At 47.5% G+C, this 26,987-nt stretch overlaps 1 protein-coding gene and 1 long non-coding RNA gene across 2 annotated transcripts in view; both read left to right on the top strand.

Annotated features, from left to right (window-relative positions):
- Positions 1-26,987, top strand: part of LOC310910070 — a 603,801-nt gene that overhangs the window by 200,461 nt on the left and 376,353 nt on the right. The window lies entirely within an intron of this gene.
- The window catches only part of ADGRB1 (adhesion G protein-coupled receptor B1), a 204,776-nt gene that overhangs the window by 83,521 nt on the left and 94,268 nt on the right, over positions 1-26,987 (top strand). The window contains exons 15-16 of the mRNA XM_083864984.1: positions 1,403-1,505; positions 2,530-2,573. Of these exons, the coding sequence (XP_083721110.1) occupies positions 1,403-1,505; positions 2,530-2,573 (147 nt within the window). The remainder of the gene's footprint in view (positions 1-1,402; positions 1,506-2,529; positions 2,574-26,987) is intronic.

Here is a 26,987-nt window from a genome sequence, read left to right as displayed (position 1 = left end):
TATTCAGCAGCACTGACCCAAGGATTGACCCTTACAGACACAGTCTCTAATGAAGACATGCACTGGTGGTTGCCTTTCAGCAGATCCCATTTACAGCTTCTTACAGCTGCCAACTCCCATTGATTTACTCCTTTACTTTTCCTCTGTAGGGTGATAGCTGGGCTTTGTCGCTTCATTCCTTTTTTTTTCTTCTTTTTCTTGTTTAGTTTTTCCTTTTTTTGTAAAAGGAAAAATCTTTTTTTTTTATTTTTTTTTTCTTTCTCAGTTAAATCAGTGTTGTTGTTCCCTCTAGTGTTGGTGAAACTTTGGCTTTTTGAGCATCTACTTAACATATCCATGAACAATTCAGAATATTTTTTTTTCCTCTTTTTCTTTAAACCCTATTTTTTAGCTCCTGTTAAGCAACTGCAGATATTTCCCATCTAATCCTTTTTTAAAAAGAAATATAAAATCCAGAGAGAAAAGCAAAAGATTTTAGCAGCACAGGCAGATTTGGCGAAGATTTGGATAAGGAAGGATTTCCTTTGTCCATGGATGCCACAGGGGCCAGGAGCAACCTGATCTGGATCTACCACTCCACTACTAATTCCTTCATGGCAGCACTTTCAGCATTTTAAGCCTTTTGCTTATTTAAGTAACCAATAAATGCAGAAAAATGAGGAAACTCCGTGTATTTACATATCCAGTGTCCAGGGAAGTGTCTACAAAGAGTTTGGCTTTGCAGGAATGGGAGATACCTCCTCACTTATTGCCCCTCCCAAGAGCCAAATCTCCCAGGGCTGCCAGAATTATTACAATATTTGTCTGGGCACAGACATTTAGACATCTACGTGAAAGGTTTGGCCTTTTTTCTGTTTGCTTTTGGTCCTCGGGGAATGAAGATCCACACCAGTGTTTCCAGCCAGGATTGTGTGCTGCCCCATGGATAAGCAACCATCCCTCAGCCTCACTGCAGTGTAGGCTAAGCCAGCCTTGGAGAGGCAAACCCGATTTTTTTTTTTTTTGAAAACATGTAAAATCATGGAGTATTCTGAGTTGGAAGGGATCTACAAGTGTCACTGCAGTCCACATGAGCTCTGTTTCCTCATGGCAGGGACAGAAAATGAGCCCAGGACTATTTTACTTCTGAGATAGATACAGACTCTGAAGTCCCATTGCTTTAGAGGTTGAGAAGGTTCATGAAATTGTTTGATTTTGGAGGGATAAATGTGGATTGGCTGTGAGGGGAGCCCAGAGGACAGAGGATGGGGTCTATCAGCAGCAAATGTCTTTGGGGGTATTTCATAACAATGGGGTCAACCCCTTGTGTACATTAAACCTTCCACCACCAGTGATGGTTGCTGTGGGATCCTCTGCTCCACAAAGATCCCTCTAAAAGCTCTCTTTCCTCTCTGCTCCCCAGGAACAGCACTGTTCTGAACTCCAAAGTCATCTCTGTGACTGTGAAGCCATTCCCTCGGTCTCTCCTCACCCCTCTGGAAATTGAATTCTCCCACCTGTACAATGTAAGTGGTTCCTGGGAACCTGCCCCATCCCATGGCTGTGTTTGCTTCTGCAGGGCAGGAATGTGGTAGTGCAAGGATAGAGGTGCTTTTGATGGGCTCCTGACATCTTTTTGCTGGTGCAGGACCCTTCAATCTTCCCCAAAAAATACCTCCAAAATCTTCATTTCCAGAGCAGCAGGAGGGTGACACTGCTGGCACAGGGAACACTTGGGCCATGTTTGTCCCCAGTTCACACCATTTCATTGTGGGCATCATCACATAGGAATAATTGTGCACTCATTAAAATAACTTGATGTAACCATGGTCTTCCTTGAGGAGAGAAAGGCAGGGGGAAAGATTGTCCCCATTAATTCTGGAATATTACTGTTGTCCTCAATGCTTTCCAAGGCAGGCAAAAATTCCCTCCAGATTCCTCTGCTCAACCCTAAGCAGATTTATGAGATGGACATTTACATACCCCAGTGCCCATCCTTGTGGAGATCAGATGCCCTCCTGAGGCTCCGCAACATGAATATTAAGATCTGTTGTGTCTCTAGACTCTCCTGGAGAGATTTTCCCAAGCTGCCTCAGACAGCTGGAATCAGAGGCAAACCTCTTCCAGGGGTTTTAACACACCTGACCCCCTCCTACAGGGCTGTGGTTCTGTCCCACAAAAGCAGAGGCTGTATTTGATCCACTTTCCAGAAGGGAGCAGCAAAAGGATTCTGTGTGAGAGGAGGGATAAGGAGGAATATCCATCCGCAGGTTGAGTCAGGAGAGAGGCAGAGTCAAATCCCTCTGCCGTGGTTGTGATGCAGAAAAAAAAAAAAAAAAGGCACATTTTATTCTGGCTTTTCAAGCCCAGGGTGGCAAAAGGTATCCCAAGGATCTGAGATCCATGACAGCTCATACCTGGTGTATCCCAGACATCCTTAGAGCAGTGGAAGGGGATTTACAGGCCCCACATTCTTCATTCCAGTCCAAACACTCCACAAACAGCATGACACTGATTTGTTTCTATTTTCCCTTTCTTGTCTCCTGGCAGGGAACCACCAACCAGACCTGCATCCTGTGGGATGAAAATGATGGGTGAGTTCTGTGGCTTTCCCTTTACTCTCACAGGTCTGATTGCTTTTTTTGGGTGAAATCATCACAGTTTTAGCAGTGATGTGTCAGTTCTTGCTTTCTCCACTCAGTATTTTCCTTGCCCTGGTGGGGAGTGCCTCTTCACACATGCGCTGCTTCTCTCTGAGCTGTCTTTTAGTGCTGGTTTAGATTCTTCCACATAAAGCATGCATGAACTGGGACCCAGAACTGTGGAAGTTTTCAGACTGAGCTCAGCAAAGCCTTGCTTGGCTCTCTGCAGCCCTCACTCCAAATCATGCACCATAAAGAGAGTAACAAAAAATCAGTTGCAAATACCCCCTGTGGAGGTGAAGCTCAGGCAATATGAACTTTACATTGTGCTGCTGTGATATTGAAAAATGATTTTTCCCAGAATTCCAGCAATGACTGGTGCTGTTCAGGAGGGTTTGAGTGAGGTGGTTGTGGCCAGCAGGGAGAAAAAGCAATCCCAAATTACCACAAAGAGTTGGGACCGTAAATCCCGTGTGGGGAGTAGTTGTCAAAGAATGTGCACCTTAGAAAGAAAAAAAAAACCAAACCCCACTCTGAAAGTGAGGTCTTAAATCCTGAGTGAACTTGACAAGGATACAAAGTGTTTGATTTAATGGTGGTTTTACTTCACTGACTTTTGCATCTCAGTTTGAGCACCTACCTGGCTCCTTTTCCACTTGCAGTCAGTTCCTCTCCTTGAGATCTCAGACATTTGGCACATGCCCCTGCATTTATTATTATTATTTATTATTATTACCAGCAGCATCTGAAAAATGATTCCATTCTTGTCCTTTTATGCTCCATTAAGTAGCATATGCACACAGAGGCAGGCAACATATTTACACTCAGCTCAGTTCTCGCTGGTCTGGGATTAATTTGGCATCTCTGAGTGGATCCAAAGCAAAGCTGAAGAACCCAGAGGGTCTCCCTGCTTGTGGGATCACACCTGTGTTGTAATTCAGGGCAGAACTGGTCCCTCTGGCTTCTAGTGAAAATTGCTCCAGCATTAGAAGATGGTTGAGAGGCAGGTGAAGTTCTAAGAAGTTAATAAAAGAGGGTTTTATAATGTTTTCTGTGTGCCAAAGAGTGTGTGGGTCAGCACAGAGGGTTGGATTGGTGGGCAGGCTCAGGAGCTGGCCTGCTCTGCTAGATCTGTTGTTTCTCCATGCTGGAATGGAATTAAAGTACTTGTACAACAACCCAATTTTTGGCAAGTAAAGCTGGGAGCTGGAACCATTGCCCCTTTTGCTCTGCACTCCATCCCATTGCTTTCGGCTTTCCAAGTAGCAGAGAGAGAGTTGTGTCCAGGAGCATGGAGATGTTTCCCTGCCATGCTCGGACCTGAATTTAATTAGCTGCAGATTGAGCATGAAAAGAGCAAAATCCAGTTTGGATGTTGCTGAGGGACAGGGATGCCATTCAGGGTGGGTACAGGAATCTGTCAGAGCTGGCCCTGGGAAGTGCCTGGTAGGACACAGATGAAGGTTTTCCTTCATCAGTGCTGAGCATGGACTGAGATGTTTGGATGGCATTTCTGAACTGGAGGCAGAGCTGTGCCCACTACAGCATCATCAGCTCTGCCTCATCCTAGAGAATGGGTTTGGGTTGGAAGGGATCCTAAAGATCATTTCATTCCAACCCCCTAGACCAGGTCGCTCCCTGCCCTGAGAGCTCTGGCTGCTCCACACTCTTCCTCCCAAGGCTCAGCAGCTTGTTGAGCTGCCTGTTTTCCATTTGGGAGTGAAAGATCCTGGGATTCCTTTCAGTCTTTCATCCCTGCATCCCTCCTGGCACCAAAGAGTGGGACCTAAGAGCTGAGCAGGAAAGCCTTTGGCACTGATGCCACAGTTCAGTTTTCACAAGGATGGATTCCAACCCCCCGGCAGATTGGTTGTGCAAATGTCACTGCTGAGCCTCCACTCTCCCCGTGTTTTGGGGTTTTGGGTGTGTGTGTGCACACCTGCAAGTGTTTGCAACCAACATTTACAATCTCGAGCAGCTGAAAACCCCAGATCCTGATGTCAGCAGATTTTTCTTGGACAATGTTCCAAAACTTAGAGCTGATCCGGTGAGCCCTGGCGAGGGGAGCTGCCAAGCTGTTTGTGCAATATTTTAAACGCTGATTTGCAAAACATTTTAAAGCTGATATGCTACCACTGCTGCCTCCTGGGAAAGTCTAATGAAAGGCAAATTATGCAAACCCTGTTCCACGGTCCTGACTGCTCACCTCAAACTTGAACAGGGTTCTGGAGCTGTTAAGGGGCTTGAATCACAAATTTGGGTAACTGTTTCCTGCTTGGAACAAGAACTTTTAGGCTGCACCCCGGACTTGTTGCCTGGTTTGTGGTAGGGTTCCTGATTGGTGACTCTCTGCCAGGAAACCCCGTGGTTCAGCCACTCTTTTGTGGTTCCTCTCTTTGCTCCCACCTTCTCCTTCCTATCACCTCTCCCTGTGAGCTGGAGGTTTTCCCACCGATCAGTCCCATCACATGGTTGTGCAAATGGGTGAAACTAAGGATGTCCCATTCCTGGAAGTGTTCAGGATCAGGTTGGATGGGGCTTTGAGTAACCTGGTCTAGAGAAGAATGTCCCTGTCCATGGCAGAGGGATTGGAGTTAAACGTTCCTGAAGGTCCCTTCCAAGCTGAACCATTCAGCGATTCTGTGAAATCCCATTTCCCAGTTCTGACCAATTCAATGGATTTACAGCTTCATTCCCCTGCCTGTTCTCCACCCTGCCACATTCCCTGTGCAGCCCAAGCCAGCCTGTTGTGGTGTTGCTTTCTCAGAAGATGCTGAGACCCCTCAAGGTTCCTCTTTTGCTGCTCTCCGTGTTCCTGCTCCAAGGATGGGTGGCCAGGTGGAGCTTCCTCACACTCACAGTCACCCACCTGAGGCTGCAGATCTTGATGACCCAAATTCCCCCTGACTCCAGGGACCCAGCCTCTGGATTTAACCCCTTGCCTCCTGTGGCTGAACAGGTACAGAGGCTGGTAAACCTGGAGCAATCCTCTCCTGAGAGCTCCTGCCTGTTCCTGCAGCCACCTGAGCTTCCAGTCCCATCCAGAGCATGCCAAAACCCTTTAAGGCCACTTAAAATCCATGGGCCATGGAGGGTTGGACTGTAAAATTGCAATTAGGACCAGACAATTATGTGGTGACCATGTGCTTCCTCAAAGATGGAGCTGTTGAACAGAGCACTTGTAAATGAAAAAAGAGGAGGAACCCTTGAGTGTTCATTCATTTGCATTTAGATGGATATTTAAGCTTGTACTATTAACAATGGATTTTTGATTTATTAATCCCAGCCCCTCTGAGTGACTGTGAGATTTGTGGGTGGCACCTCTGCCTCTCTTTTCTCCTTCCCTTGCCCCCAACTCCTCAAGGCATGAAATAGGAGGGGAGATGATCAGGGACTGATCTCTGTTGTGTTGGGTGCTGTGAGTGTGATTAATGAGCTTATTAGCACGGGCTGGGTAAATTGAAAGTTGAAATCAGAGAATGATTTGGGATTCTCTGGCTCTCCTCCAAGGGTATTCATCTGGAGTAATTATTGGCTGCTTAGTCCTGATGAAGTGAAAACCCAGGCAGGATCTGGTCTTCTGCTCACTCTTTTTCCTGATGGGAGAGGAGTTGACAAACACAGCCATGGATGTGTGTTCATGTTCTTGTGCATCACCAGGGTTGTATTTCTCACCTGCCTCGCCCTGGTGAATAACAGGGATTTCATGTGGCAATGGGACCAGGGAGACAGAGCCAAGGCTTGTTTCTGGTGGTGACAGCATCACTTGATGTCTCTTTACAACTCCCTGAAAGGACATTTTAATGAGGTTGGAGGCAATCTCTTCTCCCAGGTAACAAGTGACAGGACAAGAGGAAACGGCCTCAAGATGCACCAGTGCAGGTTTAGGTTGGATGTTAGGAAAAAATTCTTCACTGGGAAGGTGGTCAGGCTTTGGGATGGGCTGCCCAGGGAAGCGCTGGAGTCACTACCCCTGGGAGTGTCCCAGAAATGTGTGGGTGTGGCACTTGGGGATGAGGTTTAGTGGTGAGCACAGCAGTGCTGGCTGAAGAGTTGGGCTCGATGATCTTTTCCAGCCTTAACAATTCCATGGTTCTGTGGCTGCAGAGGAAGATGTGGAAATATTTAGTGTTGCAAAGCAGTCCTGCTGCCCCACGGGGCTGATGAGTCTGGGTTCAGGACATCAAATCTGTGTTTGGGTGTTCTTTGAGTGTGGGATCAGATAAATGGGGAGAACTGGTGTGAGATGGAAAGGGACGGTCACAAAGCACAAAGTGTGGGATATCTGACAAGGGCATGGATTGATGGGATATGGGAGAATGGATTTAAAGTGAAATAAAGTAGATTAAGATTGGGTATTAGGAAAAAATCCTTTACTGGGAGGGTGGTGTTGGAACCCTGGAGACTGGGATGACCACAGAAGTTGTGGATGTCCCATCCCTGGAAGTGTCCAAGGCCAGGCTGGACAGGGCTTGGGGCAACCTGGGATAGAGGAAGATGTCTCTGCCCATGGCAGGGGGTTGGAATGAGAAGATGTTTAAAGTCCCTTCCATTCCAAACCATCCTATGATCTATGAAGGGTCTGGAGAGGAAACATGAGGTCAGGCTGCCACAGGTGAGCACTAATTGTCCCCTCCTTGGTGACAACAGGGTCCAAGCCAGCTGAGGCCTTTTATTTTAGGCCCTGGTGCAGGAGAGAAAATCAGGCCATGCAGGTGTGAAATCGAACCCCAGACACACAGAGAGCTGTCGCTGTAGGACATGAAAGAAAGATGAGAGACTCCAAATATTTCAGAAGGCAAAGAGCATAGAAAAAAGGCTTTATTGTCTAATTCTTACTACCTTTTATAAGGTGTTCCCATACAGACTGACCATGGTTGGTGAATAGGAACGACACCTCTCTGATCCCATTGATGAAACCAGAAAAACAGCAAAACACCACCTGGAGAAAGATTGTTTTGAGAAAGGAGAGTTGTTTGCCAAGATTGTTTTGAGAAGAAGCTTTCTTGAGATATTTTTCCTTGGGAAAAAGTTAGCGGCTGCTAGCAGGCTAAAATCTCTCAGACCCAGAAATATCAGGCCCACAGAGAGTTAGATCCAGCAGGTCTGCATTTCCAGGGGAACCCTCATCTCACAGGGAACTCCTGGCTCCATCAAGCAACTCCTCTGCTCCTCTGTCTCATTATAATAACTAAGCACTCTAATAACCAGGCATTACAACAACCGATCTTAAGAGGCCTTTCCAAACCTTCCGAAATATTTGCATAAAAGCTTTTCAGCTCTTGGAAGAGAAAGCGCTTTGGGAATTTGGTTTTAATCCAAGGACACCCTCGGCTTCCTTTGGGAAAGATCACCTGTCCCAGTAATTAAAGCCTTTCTCTTACCTGACTTAGGAAATGCAAACCTTGCTGTTTGGGAAGGTGACCTGTGCAAGCAAGGTTAGGCTTGGAGAACAAAACAAACACTGCCTCAGCTCTGGGGTGAGGTGAAATCACTTGGAAGCTCATGATATCCTGAAATACATCTCCCACAGGCTGAGGACAGTGCTGCTCATGGGACTTTTTCAGACAGGAGCTGCTTGAGGGGGTTGGGTGTGTGCTGGTCCTAGAGGGGGTCAAACAGAGCTACAAACCACTGGGAGAGTTTTGAAGTGTCAGGGCAGGTTTTTTGGGGGTGTTTTTGTTTGTTTGCTTTGTCCGGAACAACTCAGAGGAACTCCCAAAATGTTCTAGAAGAAGGAATTGTTTGTATATTTTTTTTCATAGGGCAATTGTACTCTTTGGTGTTTATGGTCCAGCCACCCTGTGAATCTTGAAGTGCAGCTGCTTTGCCTGAAATTCCTTTTTTTTGGGGGGGTGGGATATCCAGTGTCTAATCTGCAGAATCCAAAGCTGTCTGAATTCCTGACTGTGTGATTACAGGAAAGTCCTGGCAGGGCAGCACAAAGAGCAGGACACGCTGTGAGCTCCATGGGTTTCACACCACTTGTTGAAAGAGAAAGGCATTAACTTTTCTTTCCTATGCTTTTTGGGGCTTTTTCTGATCCCAGCCTTGCTGGTCTGATTCCCTTCGGAGGGCATGTACAGCTCCCTTTGTTCTTCTACTCTCCACCACCAGAAATGTGTCACGCAGGAGTTGTCGTATCTCTAACATACCCCAGAAATCATTTTGCTCCTCACATCAGTTAATCCGTCTCCCAGTGCCTGTCTTTTGAAGAAAAGCTTTCTAAAGTCAAGAAACAGCTCCTCTTTCTGTCAGCCAGAGCATTAATGACCCTGCCAGAGCTTTAGATCAGGCAGTCACAGCCCGTCTGGGCTGACAGGGATAAATGATTCCCCCAGACACAGACACTTCACAGAATCACAGAGTGGTTTGGGTTGAAAGCACCTCAGAGATCATCAAGTTCCACCCCCCTGCCATGGGCAGGGACACTTTCCACTATCTCAGGGTACTCCAAGCCCTGTCCAGCCTGGCTTTGGACAATCCCAGGGATGGGGCAGCCACAGCTTCTCTGGGCAACCTTTGCCAGGCCTTGCTGCCTCCACAGGGAACAATTTATTCCTAATATCCAACCTAAATCCACCCTTTTTCAGCTTAAAGCCATTCCCCCCTTGTCTTGGCACTCCATTCCTTGTCCAAAGTCCCCCTCCAGCTCTCTTGGAGCTCCTTTAGGCACTGGAAGGGGCTCTGTGGTGTGTTTGACACTTCCTTTTTCCCATACTGAACACCTCCAGCTCTCCCACCCTGGCTCCAGAGAAGAAGGGCTCCATCCCTGATCATCTTTGTGGTCTCCTCTGGAATCTCTCCAGAAGTTCCATGTCTTTCTGATGTTGGAGGCCTCAGCGTTGGACACAGCCCAGGAAGGGTCTCACAGGAGCAGAGCAGAGGTCACCTCCTCCCTTGACCTGATGGCCTGTTCAAACCCTAAAACCCCGTGAGAAATCAGTGCCCTGCCCTCCCCTCCCCTTTGCTCTCCCCTATTAATGCCCTATTACATAACAAATTTATACAAATTATGTATTATATCTATTTTTACTGCAACACTCCATCTGTGGGGGAGCAGCACTGCCCTTGATGTGATCCCACCCAAGGTGTCTGTTCTGGTGTTTGCCAGTCCCCCTGCTCCAGCTCCATTGCCCTTGATCTGTTTAATTCCCCACATTTTCAGCTGCAAAGCCTGACTTTCCCAACTGCTCCCGTGGATGTGCTGAGGGGATGTCAGTGAGGGAAGAAAACACTGTGCCTGCAAAGCCTGGCTACACAGGGCCATGCAGGGAGGTTAATCTGAATATTCCCATTAGTTCCCCTGTGTTAAGCCTAGTTAAAAGTATCCCTTAATTCAGCCCGTCTGACTGCACTCTCAGTGTGCAACCAGGCAGATGGAATTATGGTCCCAGGAGCCTTTTTTTCAGCCCTGGATGAGAGCAGACAAAACAGGGCAATGCAGTGAAACCCAGTCACACCTCCAGAGCCTGAGGATTTATCCCTGCTCAGCCTGGGCTCTGGGGCTGCTGGGACAGCTTCCAGATTCCAGATTCCAGGGGGGTTGTTTTGCCAGACAACCTCCCTTGTTACAAGGACACCTTTTCCTGGAAGTTTTTACCTGGATTCCATGTGTTTTAGGAAAGAGGTGGCCAATTCTGTCAGCACAAAGCAGCAGAGCACAAGGCTGTGTCCGTCCCTGTTTGGGATAGGATTTAAAACTCCTTTGGTCTTTGCTGAGCTGCTTCCCAGTGCTCAGAATTGTCCATGGAATTGGGAAACAGGTGCTGGATTGTTCTCCAGTGCCTTTCACAGCACAGGATGCAGGAGGAGCTGAGCAAGAGAACGCAGGACTTGGGCTGCCTGCCAGCAGAGCAGGGTTTAATGGCTTTTGACAGAAGGGAAAAGGGGAGAGGACAGGGGATTCAGAGGCTCTGAATCAAATGCTCCCTTGCTTCCCTAGCAAAGGGGTTGGGAATATGGGTGGAATAAATGAATTCTCTCCACACACCTGGCAGAAGCCAGACACTGACACCTGGAGGATGCTCCCACTGGGAAGAGGCTTTGGGTTCAGTGATGTGATTCCCAGCCTTGGCTCAGTGCTGAGGGTGAGAGCTGGAGCCTCATGAGGTTCAGGATGGTTTCTGTGTTCACACATTTGTGCTGTGTATTCTGAAAAAAAAAAAACCAAACAAACAAACAAACAAAAAAAACCAATCAAACAAGCACCAGAAGCAGCTGAGGGAGCTTGGGGGGCTCAGCCTGGAGAAAAGGAGGCTCAGGAGGGACTTTCTGGCTCTCCACAAATCCCTGACAGGAGGGAGCAGCCAGATCAGGGTCAATCTCTTCTCCCAGGTAACAAGCGACAGGACAGGAGGAAACAGCCTCAAGTCACTCCAGGGGAGGTTTAGATTGGATATTAGGGAAAATTACTTCATGGAAAGAGTAGGCAAGCCCTGGAACAGGCAGCCCAGGGTGGTGGCTGAGTCACCATCCCTGGAGGGATCTAAAAGATGCATAGATGTGGCACTTGGGGTTGAGGTTCATGGTGAACATGGCAGGGCTGGGTCAAGAGCTGGGCTTGAGGATCTCTTCCAGCCAACAGTTCCATGATTCTGTGGCTGCATCCCTGTCTTGCCTGCATCCTTGCCAGCTCTCCTGGAGCCATCTTCATGGACATGCCAGGCTGCTGAGGGTGGCTTGTGGTGGAAATCCACCTTGACTTCCCAGGTTGCATGAGGGGACTCCAGGCTGTAACAACAGAGCCCAGGCATCTGTGTGTGCTGGTGGAGAGCTTTGGATCACGGCTCCAGGCTTTGAAGTGTGGGGAAAAAGGCAGGTTGGGGAAATTTTCTGCCTGCTTTTGGTGTGCTCCAACTCCAATGATTCAACAGGCAACAGGGTGCAGCTTTGAACCAGCTTCAAGGCAGGCTCAGGTGCACGGAGGAGACACAAAGAGCTGCACCAGCAGAATGCTCTGCACCCTCCATGTATAAAATTCGGAGTGGAGCTGCTCTATCTCCATGTGCTTCTGTGGTAATGCACCCCACACCTCCAGCAGGCACTTTTAAAGAGGGAAAGAGTTTCAGTTTACCTTTAGACATTTTAGGAAGTTTAGCTGGAAGGTTCTGTGAGTTTCTCATTGTAATTGGCTTGGAGCCAGCACAGAAGTGTGGATTGGACTCCAGGAATGTAACTCAAAGTCTGTTGTTCATCTCATTGGGCCAAGGGCCAAAAAGCCCACCTAGACTGTTGAGTACTAAAGAGAGAGAACAAAGAAATTCCACACTTTTCGAGGTGTTGTAGCAAGTAGGAGACTTGTCTTTGTGCTGTGCTTGGCTTTGCCTTTGTTTTTGTATTATTTTCCTTCTTTATTAAAACCTTTTTGATTATTCAAGACACACTTGATCACATTGTCTTGCTAATTAATATTAGCCACGTCTCTGCCAGGCTGGACCCTCAGAGGTGTGAGTTTAACCCATATGCTTCTTTGCTGGATTGATTCACTCTGCTTCTATAGGCACGAGAAAGTCTTGTCTGGGTACAGAGCAACACTTTGTAAATGTTTAGAGACTCTTTCTGTCTCTAAACCTGCAGATCTTACCAGGTCTGTATCCTCAGGAATATTGGCTTTGCTGAGAGCTGAGGGCTCCAGGGCAGCCTGTGCATGATTTGAGGAAGGTGTGTTATGACCACAGGTGCCTCAGGACCAGAGCTGGACAAAGCCCAGACCATCAGCACCAGGGAGATGTTGGAGCAGGTGATGTTTTATGTGTCTTTGTTAAGGCCACATGAAGAATTTTCCCCATCAGGCTTCTCTGCTCAAATTCCTTGCAAGACTGAGGCAAGTTCAGACAAACTTCTTAAAATGCCTCTTCTTTTTAATGAATCCTTGAACTGCAAGCCAGAAACACAGCAAGTATCCACCACAACCAAAACAAATACTGAATTTTTAAAATTTCATCATAGGATCAGAGAATGGTTTGAGTAGAGAGGGACCTTCCAGATCATTCAATTCCAACCCTGTTCCATGGGCAGGGACACCTTCCACTACCCCAGGTTGCTCCAAACTCCATCCAGCCTGGCCTTGGACACTTCCAGGGATGGGGCAGCCACAGTTTCTCTGGGCAACCTGTATCAGGGCCTCCCCACCCTCACAGAGAAGAATTTCTCCCTAATCCCTAATTTTATCTATTCTGTCCATTCCAGTCCCAGACACCTCATTCTCATGATGGGATTCCTTGAGAAATGGTCAGGGTGCAGGTTCTTGGGTCCATGCCATTGCTCAAGGGTGATGGACTGGCAGGATGGACAAGGTAGGACTGATGGATGTGGTGGAAGAGGCTCCAGAACTGGCCCACTGTGAATAAGGATGGGGAAAGTTTGGCCCTGTTTGAAAGAGGAGAAAAGGGCTTGTGTTCAATTCCTGACTTCAGCAATTCCTGACTGCTTGTGCACCATGCTAAGAAGATGAAATGTTCTGCTAAAACAGCAGCAAAAAGAGGCCACAGTGCCCGGGATCCAGTCCTTGTCTAATGATGAACTTTCTGTGTGTCTGGGCAAATCACTGTAAGCTCTGTGCCTCAGTTTTCCCTGAGCCTGCTGTGATAAATAACATTAGACAGCTCCTCAAAATGTCAGGAAATCTGGGAGCGAGGAGCTCCTTTCAGTGAGCAAAAATAAGTATTCCCATTTATCAGTGAGAAGCAGTTATCTAATGGCGAGTTTGATGGTCAGGCTGGTCATCCAGAGGAGCTCCCATTGTGTTTTTTACTTTGTGTGGGCAGCAGGGAGTGTCAACACGTGAATTTTGGTCTTCATGAGGTGGATTGAGGAGACTCAGGGCCACCGCTGTGAAATTGCTCATGTGAGGGCACAAGACACCAACCTGTGCATCCCACCTGAGCTCTCCATGGCCTCTCAGCCCCATGGCAGAGAGGATTAGCAAAAACATGGAATATCCAGCCTGCTATGACAGCCAACTCCATGTGGAGCTCGACAGATTCTTCCAGTGGCCCTCCTGGAAGGCAACGAGCAAAACTCCTGGAGAGGACAAACCCTCTGTGTCCTGACCATTGGATTTATTTGGATGCACTTTAACCCTCAGTCAGAAAAATAACTGATGCAGCGAGGTCAGAAAGCCCAATTTCACGGAACAGAACGATTTTCAGACTTGTCAAGGCTCTTTCCAGGGTTTTGCAAATCCTTTAATTCAATTACAGCGCTGACCAGTTGGAAGATGAGTGTTCATCTCCCAGAGCTCCCTTCTGCTTCAGGCCAGAGCTGCATCTCCAGGGGATTTCATGGACACGTGGAATGTTGGTGGGATGTCAGGAGGGGGGTTTGCTGTTTGTTTCTGAGGGAATAATTTCACCCTCTGCCAGAGCCTGATGCATGGCAGGGTGAAGGTGGGGAGGCCCTGGCACAGGTTTCCCAGAGAAGTTGTGGCTGCCTCAACCCTGGAAGTGTCCAAGGCCAGGTTGGACAGGGCTTGGAGCAACCTGTGACAGTGGAAGATGTCCCTGCCCATGGAAGAGCGTTGAAATGAGATCATCTTTTAGATCCCTTCCAACCCAAACCACTCTATGATTTTATGGTGGTGGCCTGAAGCCTGACCCAACAAGAACCTTGATCTTCCAGGAGAGCCTTTCTTGCTGCTGAGGATGGAAGTGCAGGCCAAAAAATTGGGTGGGAAGCACATCAGCCCCCCTCATTTTTTGATAGATCCAATCCACCACCAGCCAGCTAAGGGGACAAAGATGGAAAGGGTCATAATTGCACTGATGAGTGATGGGCTGTCCCCAGAACCTGAGCTGTGTCATTTTCAGGTGGGGAAGGAGAAACCCAGGGAGTGATTTATCCCCCGTCACCCAGGAGGAGCAGAGCAGAGCCACACCTCAGCTCTCCTGCCCTCTCTCATGGCTCTGCTCTGAATAAAAGTTAACTGTGTCCTGTATGAGGAGAAAAGAAGCCCAGATGAGCTGGGATCCACAAGAATGCAATTCTTTTTTTAGCTGTGGTTATTATTTATTCAATGGTGCATAGAGCTCATATGTCAAATCTTAAGGAATGCTGAGCATCCTTCAAACCTCAGCAAGGCTCCTGACAGCTTCAAGGGCACTGCACAGGATTGTCCCAGGGATTACCAATACGATGTGATTTTTTTCACCCATAATCCTAGGCTGGGGCCTGGGCAAAGGGCTCTTCCAGGTTTTTTGGCTGTCAGCTGAGATGTCTTTACCTTTAATCTAATACAAGCCCAAACTGAAGCTTCACTAATGCTGGGAATTGTGTTCAGACAGATCTTTTCCAGTCCTGGTATCCCATGTGTTAGTCAAAACAGTGCTGGTGAGTTTCCTGACATTTAAAATATGTTTGGTTACTGGTAGTGATGAGGGAGCAGAACTCTGTGATGCAAATGCCTAAAATCCAGGCAGCTTCAAGAAATAGGTGTCTCCACATGGAACAACACAAGGAGGGAGCTCCCTGTGTCCAATTTTACTGCAGGATCTGGCTCCTGGCTGGGAAAATCATCCTTCAGCTACAAAGGTACCTGGAGGGAAGGGTTTTTTTCATGCCTAAGGTGTAATTTAAACATGCCCAAGACATGGAGATCCAGGGATGAAGAAAGCACACACATGGCTGTGGTTGTGTTGCAGCCCAAGGACTTTTTCAGTCATTAAAGTTACACTGATGAGTGTCAGGAGAGAATCTGCTGCTCGTCCCCAAGAGAAACATTTCAGGGTGAGGGGGGAGACTGAAGATGTTTCAAATGAGACACCTGGAACAGGGCAGGGGAAGAATTTCAGAATTGCCAGTGGAGTGGAGTGGAGCGGAGCGGAATGGAATGGAATGGAATGGAATGGAATGGAATGGAATAGAATAGAATAGAATAGAATAGAATAGAATAGAATAGAATAGAATAGAATAGAATAGAATTTTCAGTTAAAAGGGACTTAAACATCAGCTCCAACTGCCTGACCAGTTCAGGGCTATCCAGATGTTAATTAGAGAGTTTTCAAATCCCTCTCAAACACTGTCAGGCTTGAGACATTGGCCACCTCTCTGGGAAAGCCTGATTCAATGTTTTACAACCCTCTGTGTAAAGAAATTCCTCAAATTCAGTATGAAGTGATGGTGATGTGCATTCCACCACGGTGTTCCCAGGAATATCCTGTTTGTGGCACAAAAATGTGTTTGATTTTCTTTTTTTCCAGGTAGCTATAAAAAGAACTCCTCCTCTCCACCCCCGCTTCTGGAGTGCTGCTGTGTTTGTCTCCACTCAGGCACCAGCACCTCACAAGTGTTGTTAGAAACTGTATCACAGCACCGGGCGTTTCCCAGCTCATTTCTGCCCAACTCCTCCAGTTTACAAGTGCAAAAAGATGCTTTTGCTAATTGCCAGCTCTGCTAGCTCCTCCTGGGATCCGGGAGGCAGCTGAGGTTGTCCTGCCTGTTCTCTCTCCAGCAGTACCAAAGAGCTGCTGCTGCTGCTGCAGTTGGTGAACCAGGACTTACACGACTCCTATTACTGTCGTGCCCCAGCATTTCACAGCTTTCAATGTGCTGTTGCTGCAACTGGAGCTGAACAACAACAAAAAAATCTTCTTTTCTAGGTCACTTACAGCTCTGAATTTTCTTTTACATTTGCCTTTGCCCAGATTAGTGTTTTTTTGGAGTGTTTAGGAGGGAGCAGTGTTGGTCCAATGACAAGTGTCACTTTGCTTTGGAGGCTTGCAGGGGAGAGAAGGCTTCAAAATGCAGCAGAAGTGACAGGAACTCTCAGAACATTTTCTGCTGCTCTGAAGCAGGAGCGACGTGGGGACCCGCTCTCAGGTCCCCTGAACAAGGAGCATTTATTTTTGTCCTCCTGGCCTCCCTCCCTCCCCAGAAAAGCTTTCAGAAGAGGTGGCCTGGGAGCCCCCAGCTTGTGAGCGGTGCTCCTTCACTCTGACACCGCCTGTCATCTCAGGAAAGAAAGGAAGATCAAACAGGAGGATGGAGTGGGAGCTGTCACATCCACTGTACTTTTCCTGCTCAATTCTGTTACCCTTGGGCAGGTGAAGGCTGGGACCAGCAGCTTCATCCCTTTGGTTCTAACCTACCTGTCTGCTCGCTGCTCAGTCTGTGTGCTTGACCTTGATTCACAAGTCAGGAGTGTTGGCAGGGACATTTCAGAGGGGCTGGGGAGAAAACAGCCAGATTTACACCTTGGCACTCTGGTTTCCAAACTTTTTTTTCCTTTCAGGACTCCTGAGTGTCAAATTAAATGTTCTGATCAACTTTCTCCACACACTCAGACCCCCTCTGATTTCCAGACACTCTATCTCTCTCTCCCCAACTTGTTCTGCTTCCTTGATGGCTCCAGAAAGTTTCTTCTCTGCAAAATCCTCACTGTTTATTCCTTTATTCCTTATTCTGATGCTTATCTGCTTCTCTCCTCTGGGCACTCTCCTCTACTCACTTTCCTGGCTGGGATGGAAGGAGCTGCACAGTGGGAATCTCCCTTTTCCCACCCGCTGCAATCTGATCTCCTCCTTTGGAGATTCCTGGCTCCAGGTGCCAGCTTGGCTTTCGGAGAAAGCACCCTGGCAATGAGCAGTCCTGAGCCAGAGGATAAAAGCTTCCTGCTGGGACTCTGCATTTCCTCTGTGATGGTGATGCTGCCTGGCTTTATCCCCGAGCTGCCTGCTTCCCCTGGACCCTGGCAAAGAGAGGGCCAGGAGGGTTGAGTGCATTCAGTTGTTTCTGCCTTAATCCATGAGATCTCTCAAGTCTCAGGGGGACATTGGAATTTCCCAGCTTGGAAGCTGTAGCCCCAGTCCTGAGCCCTGCATCACAAGCCTTTGAGCACCCTCTGGAAGGGTGTTCCAGTGTGGAAGCAGAGCCCAGGGAATCTGTTCAGGTCTGCAGGAGGCGCAGAGGAAGGGCTGAAATGATCACCCCTGCCAAGGGAGGAGGCAGAGATAGATGTGTTTGGCACTGGTTTATGTGCATTTTTTGCTGGGCAGGTTGTGTGGGGGGTGGATGGGCAGGGAATAAAGGACATTTCACCCCTAGGACTGTGCCTGCTGCTGCACTATCAGCAATTCCTGCAAGAAAGGCCACTCCCGGTGCTGCAAACCCCAGACAGGACAGCAAAGACATTTTTCAGTAAAAATTGCTTGAGCCAGCACAGTCATCATTGGTGCTGCCTTATAATTGGCAAGCATTTAAATAGCTGAGGAATATTCCACATCTTCTCACTAAGTGGGAAGTCAGACGCTCCCTTTGGGATGAATTCTCTCCCAAACCTGTCACTGCACCTCAGCTGAACCTCAGCACATAAAGCACAGCAGACAGCTGAGTGCCAGTTTGCACAGATGCTGCAACATCTGTCCAGTTTGGGAAAGGTGGGTGGCTGAAGGTAGGGGTGTCACTGAAAGTGGGAATGGAGTGGAATGGAGTGGAGTGGAATGGAATGGAATAGAGTAGCATAGAGTAGAATAGAATAGAGTAGAGTAGAATAGAATAGAATAGAATAGAATAGAATAGAATAGAATAGAACAGAACACAAGCCAAGCCCACTGCCTGGGTTTTTTTCGGGAACTCTCTGTCCTTTCTGATTCCAGATGTACAGAGATACAGCAGAGAGGAGAAAGCCTAATGAAGACATATTGCTGGGAGCAGAGAGGTTTCCACCAGCTTGTATATCTGCAGGCCGTTTTCATTAGCAGCAAGTGGCTTTAAAAGGTTTTGATAGCCATCCCTCTTTGACTGAGCTCCAGAGGGGCTGGCAGAGCGTTTGGGTACCAGCGTGGCTTTGGTTAAACACATTTGCAGAAGCAAAGCTGGGAAATGACTCCCCCTCCTCCCCCGTGACCTGCTTTCCTGAGAAAAGCACAAGCAGATCCGTGTCACTCCGCTCAGCACCTGCTCCTTGCAGAATTGCTGGGGTGCTGTGTCTCCATGCCTTTGCTCCCAGACAGGCATGGTGGAAAAGCAGGAATTAGAGCAGACCCGACCCCAGTCATGCAGTCCACTTAAAACCACTGAGACTGCATGGCAGGGGAAATCTCCCTGCAGGAAAACCTCTGCCAGCTTTGCAGGTCTAGAGCTTGATTTGTGTTTGCAGCTCCTGCCCGTGCAGGCTGGAGAGGGGAAGTTTGCTCTGCTGCTTTCTAGCTTCACTACAATCCTCTGCTTTGCTGCCAGTGACTCCCTGCATCCCTGCATCCTCACAGCTGCCGAGCTGTGACAAGGTACCGTTCCCGGCAGCCTGAATCCAGCTGCCTCACTGTTCCCACTCCTCCCGAGGGATCTCACCCTCTTCCCTCTGATCCACCCGGGCCCTGCCCACCGGGGAGATGTTTACATCGACCCCCGCGGTGAGAAAACATCAGATCAGCCCCCAGGAGGGCTGGGAAGGGCTTGTTCAAGGAGAGGGGGCAGCTCGATCTTAAACATCAGCATTTATTTATTTATTAGTGTTCGTTTAGCCACGGCTGCACCAGCCCCCTCACTGCATTAGCATCGTCTCGATTTCCCACAGGTTTCCTCCCCTTGTGCAAATGCAAATCCAAAGCAAAACCTCTGGATCCCTTTGTACACCCACGTAAGCAAGGGCAGGAATCACACCGGTCCCGTCAGAGCGTGTTTTGCTTTGCATTTCCTTTGCCCCCCCTCCCTCCCAAAACTTGTAATGAAGCAGCATTTCATGTGACAGGACATTACGGCTGCTCCAGGCACAGCATAGCAATGAGGAGGTGGTGCAGCATCCCTGATCCAGGATCCAAATGACCTTCAGGAGCAGGCAGATGTTGCTTTCCGAAATTCGAGCTGGGAACGAGGGAGGCATTCCATGCGTTCAAGGAGCTGCCAGCTCAGCTCCACTTGGCTGCTCCGCTCCCATGAAATGCTCATTTCGTGGAGTGCAGAGGAAAAGGAGGCCAAAGGGAGAGGAAGGAGCAAAGGAAAGCAGTGGCAGGGAAAAAAAACCCCTAAACCTTCTCATCTGACTACACTGACTAAACCTGACTAAACCTTCTCATCTTCAGGGCAGCATCCCCATGGCCCTGTGTGGGTGAGTACCTGTGTTGTCCTACTCTCAGCTGGGTCAGAGCTCTCTGATGTCCAGCTGGAGGCTTGAAGTGCATGTCAACTTTGATTTTGATGTTTCTCTGAGGTTCTCCTTATGGGAATGCTGCCAGGAACAGCAAGGCTCAAGGCTATGTTTGTCCCAGGGGAAGGGTTGTACCATAAGGAACAGGCTCAGACAGCCAGGTCGTGGCTGCCCCATCCCTGGAAGTGTCCAAGGTCAGGCTGGATGCAGCTTTGAGCAACCTGGTCTAATTTGGTCATTGCTCATTACAATGAGCTTTAAATGCCCCTTCCAACCTAAACCATTCCATGCTTCTTTTGTGGGTGCTCCTAAGTCTGTGTCACCCAGAAAACTCTTATCAGAATGTCTGAAAAAAAAAAAACACCTCAGGGTTTTAAAAAAATGAACCTCATGACCCCATCCAGTTCCTCCACCCCCCTCACTCTCCCAGGAACAGAGTCTTAGATGCTCCAGTGGAAAATGTGAGTGGCTGGTGCTAAAAGGAGGTGGCAATGCATGAGAGACCTTTCTCCTGGCAATCCTGGAACAGGAATGTGCAGCAGTGCAAAAACCTGATGTGTTGTGATGAGATGAGGATCCTGTGCTCCCAGGGCTGGAGCCGAGGGGTGAACCTGCTTCACCTGCTCCACTTTGATGAGGACGTTGTCTGAGGTGTTTCTTCCTTTGGGCTGTGAAGGAGCAGGTGTGAAAGGTGCACTCTCATGTTGAGCTCACCCACCATTCCTCTGGAGCTGGCTGGCAGGAGATAAATTAGGAAATGCTCAGTGAGCAGACAGCCCCAAAAGGGCTCGGCAGCTCCCCTGGATTCAGAGTGATTTGAATGTGCCCCCAGAATTTATCTGTACATGCCAAACCCTTCTCTAATGACTGCTTGCGTCCCCTCTCCTTTACTTCACTTTCAATTTTTTAGGGTGATTGCCTTTCCTTGGCTTTTAATTCTCCTTCTCAGCTGGGAACACTGGAGTGTGAAGCCATCCAGAGTTCTTAGGGCCAGATATCTCTGTTACTGTGACCCAGCTGCATCTGTGAAAACTTTATTCTTAGGAGATTCATGTGGGTTTTGTGAAATGCATCGAAGCAATTTGTACCTTTAAAGGGCCACATTTCCATCTTGGTTACGGTTAATCTTTAATCCAGCATCTTCATCTTTGCCTGCAGCACCTTAATTTGGCTTCTTGATTTAATTTCTTTTACCGTCTGCTACCTCCTCCCATTCCCAGCCCCTCTGTCATCCGCCTGATTTATTTTTCTTTGTCTCTTTATCCTCTAGCCCTGTGCTCAGCCATTAAAATGTTCTGATTTAGATTTCTGAGAAGCAGCATCCCCTGGAGCTGGGGTTTAGGTAGCAGGAGAGCCATCCTTCTTCCCAACCTGGCCCCAGGGCCTCCTGTACTCTTGGAGACAGGGCTGGGATGTTGGCAGCACCGTTTGTTTGCTCTTTTGGGAAGGGCTGTTTAGAGGTAGACAGGAGGCAATCTGCCTGTCTCCATCCCTGCCTTTGCCATGGAAAGCTGGAAGAGCCACAAGATGGATATTTCAGAGAGAGGGAGGCTGAAAAACAGAGGGCACAAGGGGCAGGAGATCTGGACCAGAGCTAGGATTTGCAGGCTCTCTGTTCAGAGCTAGCAACAAACTTCCATCTCCCTCTCTCCTTTCAGTCCCACACACTGGACATTCTGGGTTTAAAATCCCCCAAGTGGAAAATCCCACTGCCCATTGCCAGGGTTTGGTGTGAGCAGCCACGGGGTGATGTTTGTGGTCATGTCAATCCTTCTGCTCCCCTGAGCTATGGCTGAGGGCTGGGTTGGGGGCTCTGAGGGATTTTAGCTCTGTTGGGGTCATCCACGGAGTCAGAAGTGCTGAGGAGAGAACAGGACGTGTGAGAACAGAGGATGTGAGTGAGACATCTCCTCTCAGGTGTTTGCACTGCTCTCCCAGCCTTTAATCCATTTGTACATCCCTGAGCAGCCAAAGGGAGCGTTTCCAGCTTGTTCACTGCTGGCTGCAACCTCCTACATTTCTATTGACACCTGTTGTGCTCAGCAAAAGCATTCCCTACCTTGTTTTCCCATTCTTCCCATCTTTCCCATGAGGTCTCAGTGTGGGACCACAATGTCCAGGTGCAAGAGATGGTGGATCCTGCTAATGCACTCGGTTCCTTGGAGGGTTTTCCCTGGAATATTTTTGGTACATGTGACAAAGCTGCTGCTCATGCCTTGGGTGCATTGATTTTATTTTTTTTTTCCTGTGAAACCAGGAAAATTTCCCAGTTTCTCAGAAGTGATTATAGGATGACTGGCTGTTACTCAAGGCACAGAAAGGATTGCCTGGACCAGGTACAGGTTAATTCCTTATGTGGAGTCACATCCTTTTCTAAACAGAAAAGCAGAGTCACATCTTTTGGGCCGTGATCCAGTTTGATCCTTCCTAGCTGGAGAGGGAATAACAGCAAAACCAGCCCCAAGTCTCTGGCATTTTGTGGTAATCAGGAAATTATAGCAGGAAAGCTGACACGGAAGCTGAGGGAGTGAGCTGAACATCTTTGTGTCCATCTGGAACATGCACAAAACATGTTTGCTCCAACAAGAGTGTCCTGCAGGGTGGTACAACAGCCCAGCCCTGGCTCCTGTTCTTGCCATGCAGGACCTGCCAAAACATTTCCATGCAAGCTCAAGGACACCCGAAGAGCTGCCCCTGGAGAGAGAGAAGTGTCCTGCAAGGCCGGGATAAGCAGCTGTGAATGTCACATTAGGGGTGGGAGGGAGGCAGATCCATCACTCACTGTTCTCACCTTGTCCTCTGCTGGAAAGCAGCCCTAGATAATAATGAAATAATGAGGGCAGCCATCGTTCTGCTCACCTTTCCATCCCCCTTTTGTCCCACTGATACACTTCCCTCCACTCGGAAAAGTCGCCTTCAGAAAGCCCCAACCTCTGCTCACAATATTTTCACAGTGCCTTTTGGTTTTTGCCTTTTTTCCCAAGGTGATCTTGATACCCAATGAGTTTAGGCAAGACAGGGAATTGGTTGAATCACCAGCACTGGAGGGATTTGAAAGATGTGTAGATGTTGCACTTGGGGACACAGTTCAGTGATAGGTTTTGCAGTTCTCTGTTATCGGTGGGACTTAAACAGCTTTTTTGACCCAAACTATTTGATGATTCCATAATTTTTATTGTTCTGATACTCTGGTGCAGCAGAAAAGATCCAATGGGGCAGCTTTGCCCCACAACATATCTTATTTATAAAATTGATTTAGAATATTACACAATTTTTATTTTATTTCTAAATCTTATTTGCAATCTTACTCATAACTCCTAATCTAGGAGTTATGGCCTGGATTTCTTACACTGAAGGGATCCCAGAAATGCTGTAAAGGTGTTTTTGGCTCTGGATAACAATGAGAAATTTAAGAGCAGAGGATAAAGACTTGAATGAATAAATTGTTGATCTGTTGTGGAAATAGAATGAAAGGAGCTTGTAGTGAGGTGGGTGTCAGATCTTTCTCCCAGGTAACAAACAACAGGATGACAGGAAACAGCCTCAAGTTGCCCCAGCAGAGATTTAGGTGGATATTTGGAAAAAAATTCTTCATGGAAAAGGTGATCAAGCATTGGAAAAGTCTGCCCAGGGAAGTGGTGGAGACACCATCCCTGGGAGAGGTCAAAATACGCGTGGATGTGGCACGTGAGGACATGGTTTAGTAGTGTACATGCTGCTGGGTGATGGTTGGTTGGATTTGATGATTTTAAGGGTCTTTTCCAACCTTAACAATTCCATGATTTGATGATCCCATGGAAGCAATCCAAGGTCATGTTCTGCAGCCACCGCCATGAGCTGACCCAATGATAGCATAGTGTGCAGTGTGGCTAAATATGAGAATTATTTTCCTTTTTTCTTCTTAAAGCCATGAAGCCAAGGGATTATAGGGAGCTGTCAGTGTTTCTGTTTCACAGGGTTCTGTAGAGGAGCTGGAAAAAGTCATCCTTTTAAAGGGAAAAAAAATTTCACAAACAAAATGACTTTAAATATGCCTTACAGGAAAAAAAAAAACTAAACCAAAAAACCAAACCAAACCAAACCAAACAAAACCCTCATGATACTTCAAGTTCTGATCATAATTAGATGCTGTGGAAGCCACCAGATTTTATTAAAATAACACTAGATTATTAATTATTTATTATTATTATTAATTAATAAAAATATTAAACAACCACTAGAACTGGGGTAATTCAATCACAGAATAGTGGTTTGGGTTGGAAAGGTTCTTAAAGATCACTCCAGTTCCAACCCCCCTGCCATGGGACACCTTCCACTCCCCCAGGTTGCTCCAAGCCCCATCCAGCTTGGCCTTGGACACTTCCAGAGATGGGTCAGGAAGAAATATTCTCCTGAGTTTTATGATCAGGGGCTTTTGTAGAACATTGTGCCACTTCACAGGGACTCCCACATTCATTCTGATTTAGAGACCAAGGACACAAGGCCTTTAGGTTTCTCCATTTCTCCTCTGCCTGGTCCCTGGCATCACATTTTCTGTATGAAAATCCTGACACGTTCAGGATTGCTCAGTGGAATATTGGGTGGGACAGAGGAATCCTTCTGGGGGTGCATCCCAATGAAATGTCTGCCTTATGACTGCCTTTGAGAAAGAACTTTGGCAGGGGAACACAAGGAAATCATGTTTCCTTGGGCTGTGGGCTCAGTGGCAAATTTCTCCCCCATCCCACCCTTCCTTGTGCACTGAATCATAAAACCACAAAATGAGTCTTTGGGAACGACCTTAAAGATCACCCAATTCCAAACGCTGCCACAGGACACTAAACCAAGTTGCTCCACACCCCATCCAACACAACCCGGAGTGCAGCAGCTCCTTGGAGACCAATCCACGTTCCCAAGTTTCTCCTTCCAGAGATGATTCCTGCATTTCAGGCCTTCTTCTGGAGCAGTGGAGCAGGGCTGTAAAAGAGGGACAGGGACACCTGGGACACTAAACCAAGTTGCTCCACACCCCATCCAACACAACCCAGAATGCAGCAGCTCCTTGGAGACCAATCCACGTTCCCAAGTTTCTCCTTCCAGAGATAATTCCTGCATTTCAGGCCTTCTTCTGGAGCAGGGCTGCAAAAGAAAGGCAGTGCTCATTAATTCCCCACCATGAGCTCTGGATTTGAGAGGCAGAATCCAACCCCGGGAGGCTGATGATGGTGGGGAGTGCTGAGCTCCCTCTCCGGTGGGTTGTCCTGGCCTTGTGATGAGAATCATTAGAGCTCAGCGTCAGCTGCACTTCTGGTGCCTGAAAAGATTATCTCCAGATAATCTTGGGGGTGTTTAGCCAGCCATATGCTTTATTTCAATGGTAATATCTATTTCTTTGTGCATTTGAACATTGTTTATGTTAATTAAGGCTTCAGACTAGAGGCTGCATATGGGCTGTTTCTCCCTTTTTTTTTTTTTTTTTTTTTTTTTTTTTTTTTTTTTTTTTTTTTTCCCCTGGGCCTAATTTGCAGATAGAAAGTAACCTTGTCCCCTGAAAATGCTTTAATTCAGTTTGCTGTGCTCAAGAATTCACAGCTGGGCAAAGGGCTTGCTTGGCACCTCCGTATATCTCTTCCTGCCCCTCTCTCCCACAGGCATAAAAAGGAAATCTCAGATATTCCTAATTTCCCACAGGTCATGAATCTTTTCTTAAATCACTGTTATCTTAATTCTGCTTCTGTCAGTTCTGAAGAAAATCACTCCAAACCAACTTGAACTAGGGGTCTCTCTGAAAAATAAAATCAAATTAATATTCCTGCTCTGGTTTCATTTTCTTTGCACCAAGCAAGGAAAGAGTATCGAGAGTATCAAGAGTATCAACTGGATCAAGAGTATGTTTTTTTCTTCCTTTTCCACATTTTCCATTTTCATGGTGGTTGTTTTTTTTTTTTTTTTTTTTTTTTTTTTTTCTAAAGAGCTAATTTAATAATAGGTGCTGCTCTGATTATTGATCCTTTCAGACTGATAGAATATTGTTCTGTTCAGTGCCAGGCCTGTGCTCCTGGGGTAGAGGTGAGAAAAAGGGCATCAGTGCCAAGCATAACTCGTAAGGAAGCTGAGTAATCTGAGTAGTTTAGCAGGAAGTTTTATAGTGGTTTTGGGGATTTTTTGGTTTTTGGTTTGTTTTGGGTTTTTTAAAATTCTGTAAAGAAAACAGAGAACTCAGCTAAGGGATGTGTGGATGAATTTATTGACTGCTTATTCCAAATATCAGAGCTCTGAGTGCCCTCTCACAGGTCTGTATCCATTCACATCTCCTTTGTGTGCCTCAACTTCCTTCTCATGAAATGGGTTGGGTTGGAAGGGACTTTCAAAATCATCTCATTCCATGGGCAGGGACATCTTCCCTACCCCAGGGTGCTCCAAGCCCCATCCAGCCTGGCCTTGGACAACCCAGGGATGGAGCAGTCAGAGTTTCTCTGGGCAACCTGTTCCAGGGCCTCACACCCTCCCAGGGAAGAATTCCTTCCTTATATTTAGTCTGAATCTCTCCTCTTTAAGTTTTAAATCATTCCCTTTGCTCTGTCACTCCATTCCCTTCATTCAAATTCCTTCTCCAGCTCTCCTGGAGTTCCTGGAAGGGGCTCTGAGGTCTCCCCGGAGCCTTCTCTTCTCCAGGCTGGACAATCCCAGCTCTCCCAGCTCAGAGCAGAGGGGCTCCAGCCCCTGGAGCATCTCCATAGCCTTCTCTGGACTTATCCCGTGCCTTTCCTGTGCTGAGGATGCCAGAAGTGAATTCTGTACTCCAGGTCAGGTCTCACCAGAGTAGAGGGGAAGAATTCTCTCCGTTGCCCTGCCCACACCATGGGGATCCAGCCCAAGAGCCCAGGACACTTTTGGCTTTCTTGGCTTTGAGCTAAATAAGGTTGATGTTGCTTGATTTCCTTAAATGTAGGGAAATTGCTGGGACAGCCTTTATTTCATTGGAGCTTCAGGTTTCATTTTGAGCCACATGGATTTACCAAACTTGTGCTACATTTCAAATCCAGAGGCTCAGAGGTGCAGGATTTTTCCAGGAGGTTTGGTTTTGCTCCGATGAGCCTTGCTGGATGTGTGAGATGTCTCTCAGGGTTTTCAGCAGCATAACTGAGAGCTCAGCCTGTCTTTGAACCAGTGGATTGATCACAGAAAGGGAAAATTATCTCTTGGATAACAGAATGACTCCTGTGAAAGAGCTTTGCTGGTTTTATTTAGTTCTTAGTAAGGTCTTAACTAAGCAAAGCGTGATCACTGCTTTGGTACTGTCC

The sequence above is a fragment of the Zosterops lateralis genome, assembly GCF_965231275.1.
Source record: "Zosterops lateralis genome assembly, chromosome: 1".
In the NCBI taxonomy this organism is placed as follows: domain Eukaryota; kingdom Metazoa; phylum Chordata; class Aves; order Passeriformes; family Zosteropidae; genus Zosterops; species Zosterops lateralis.
Note: the sequence above shows the minus strand (reverse complement) of the source record. Positions and strands in the feature narration are given on the sequence as shown.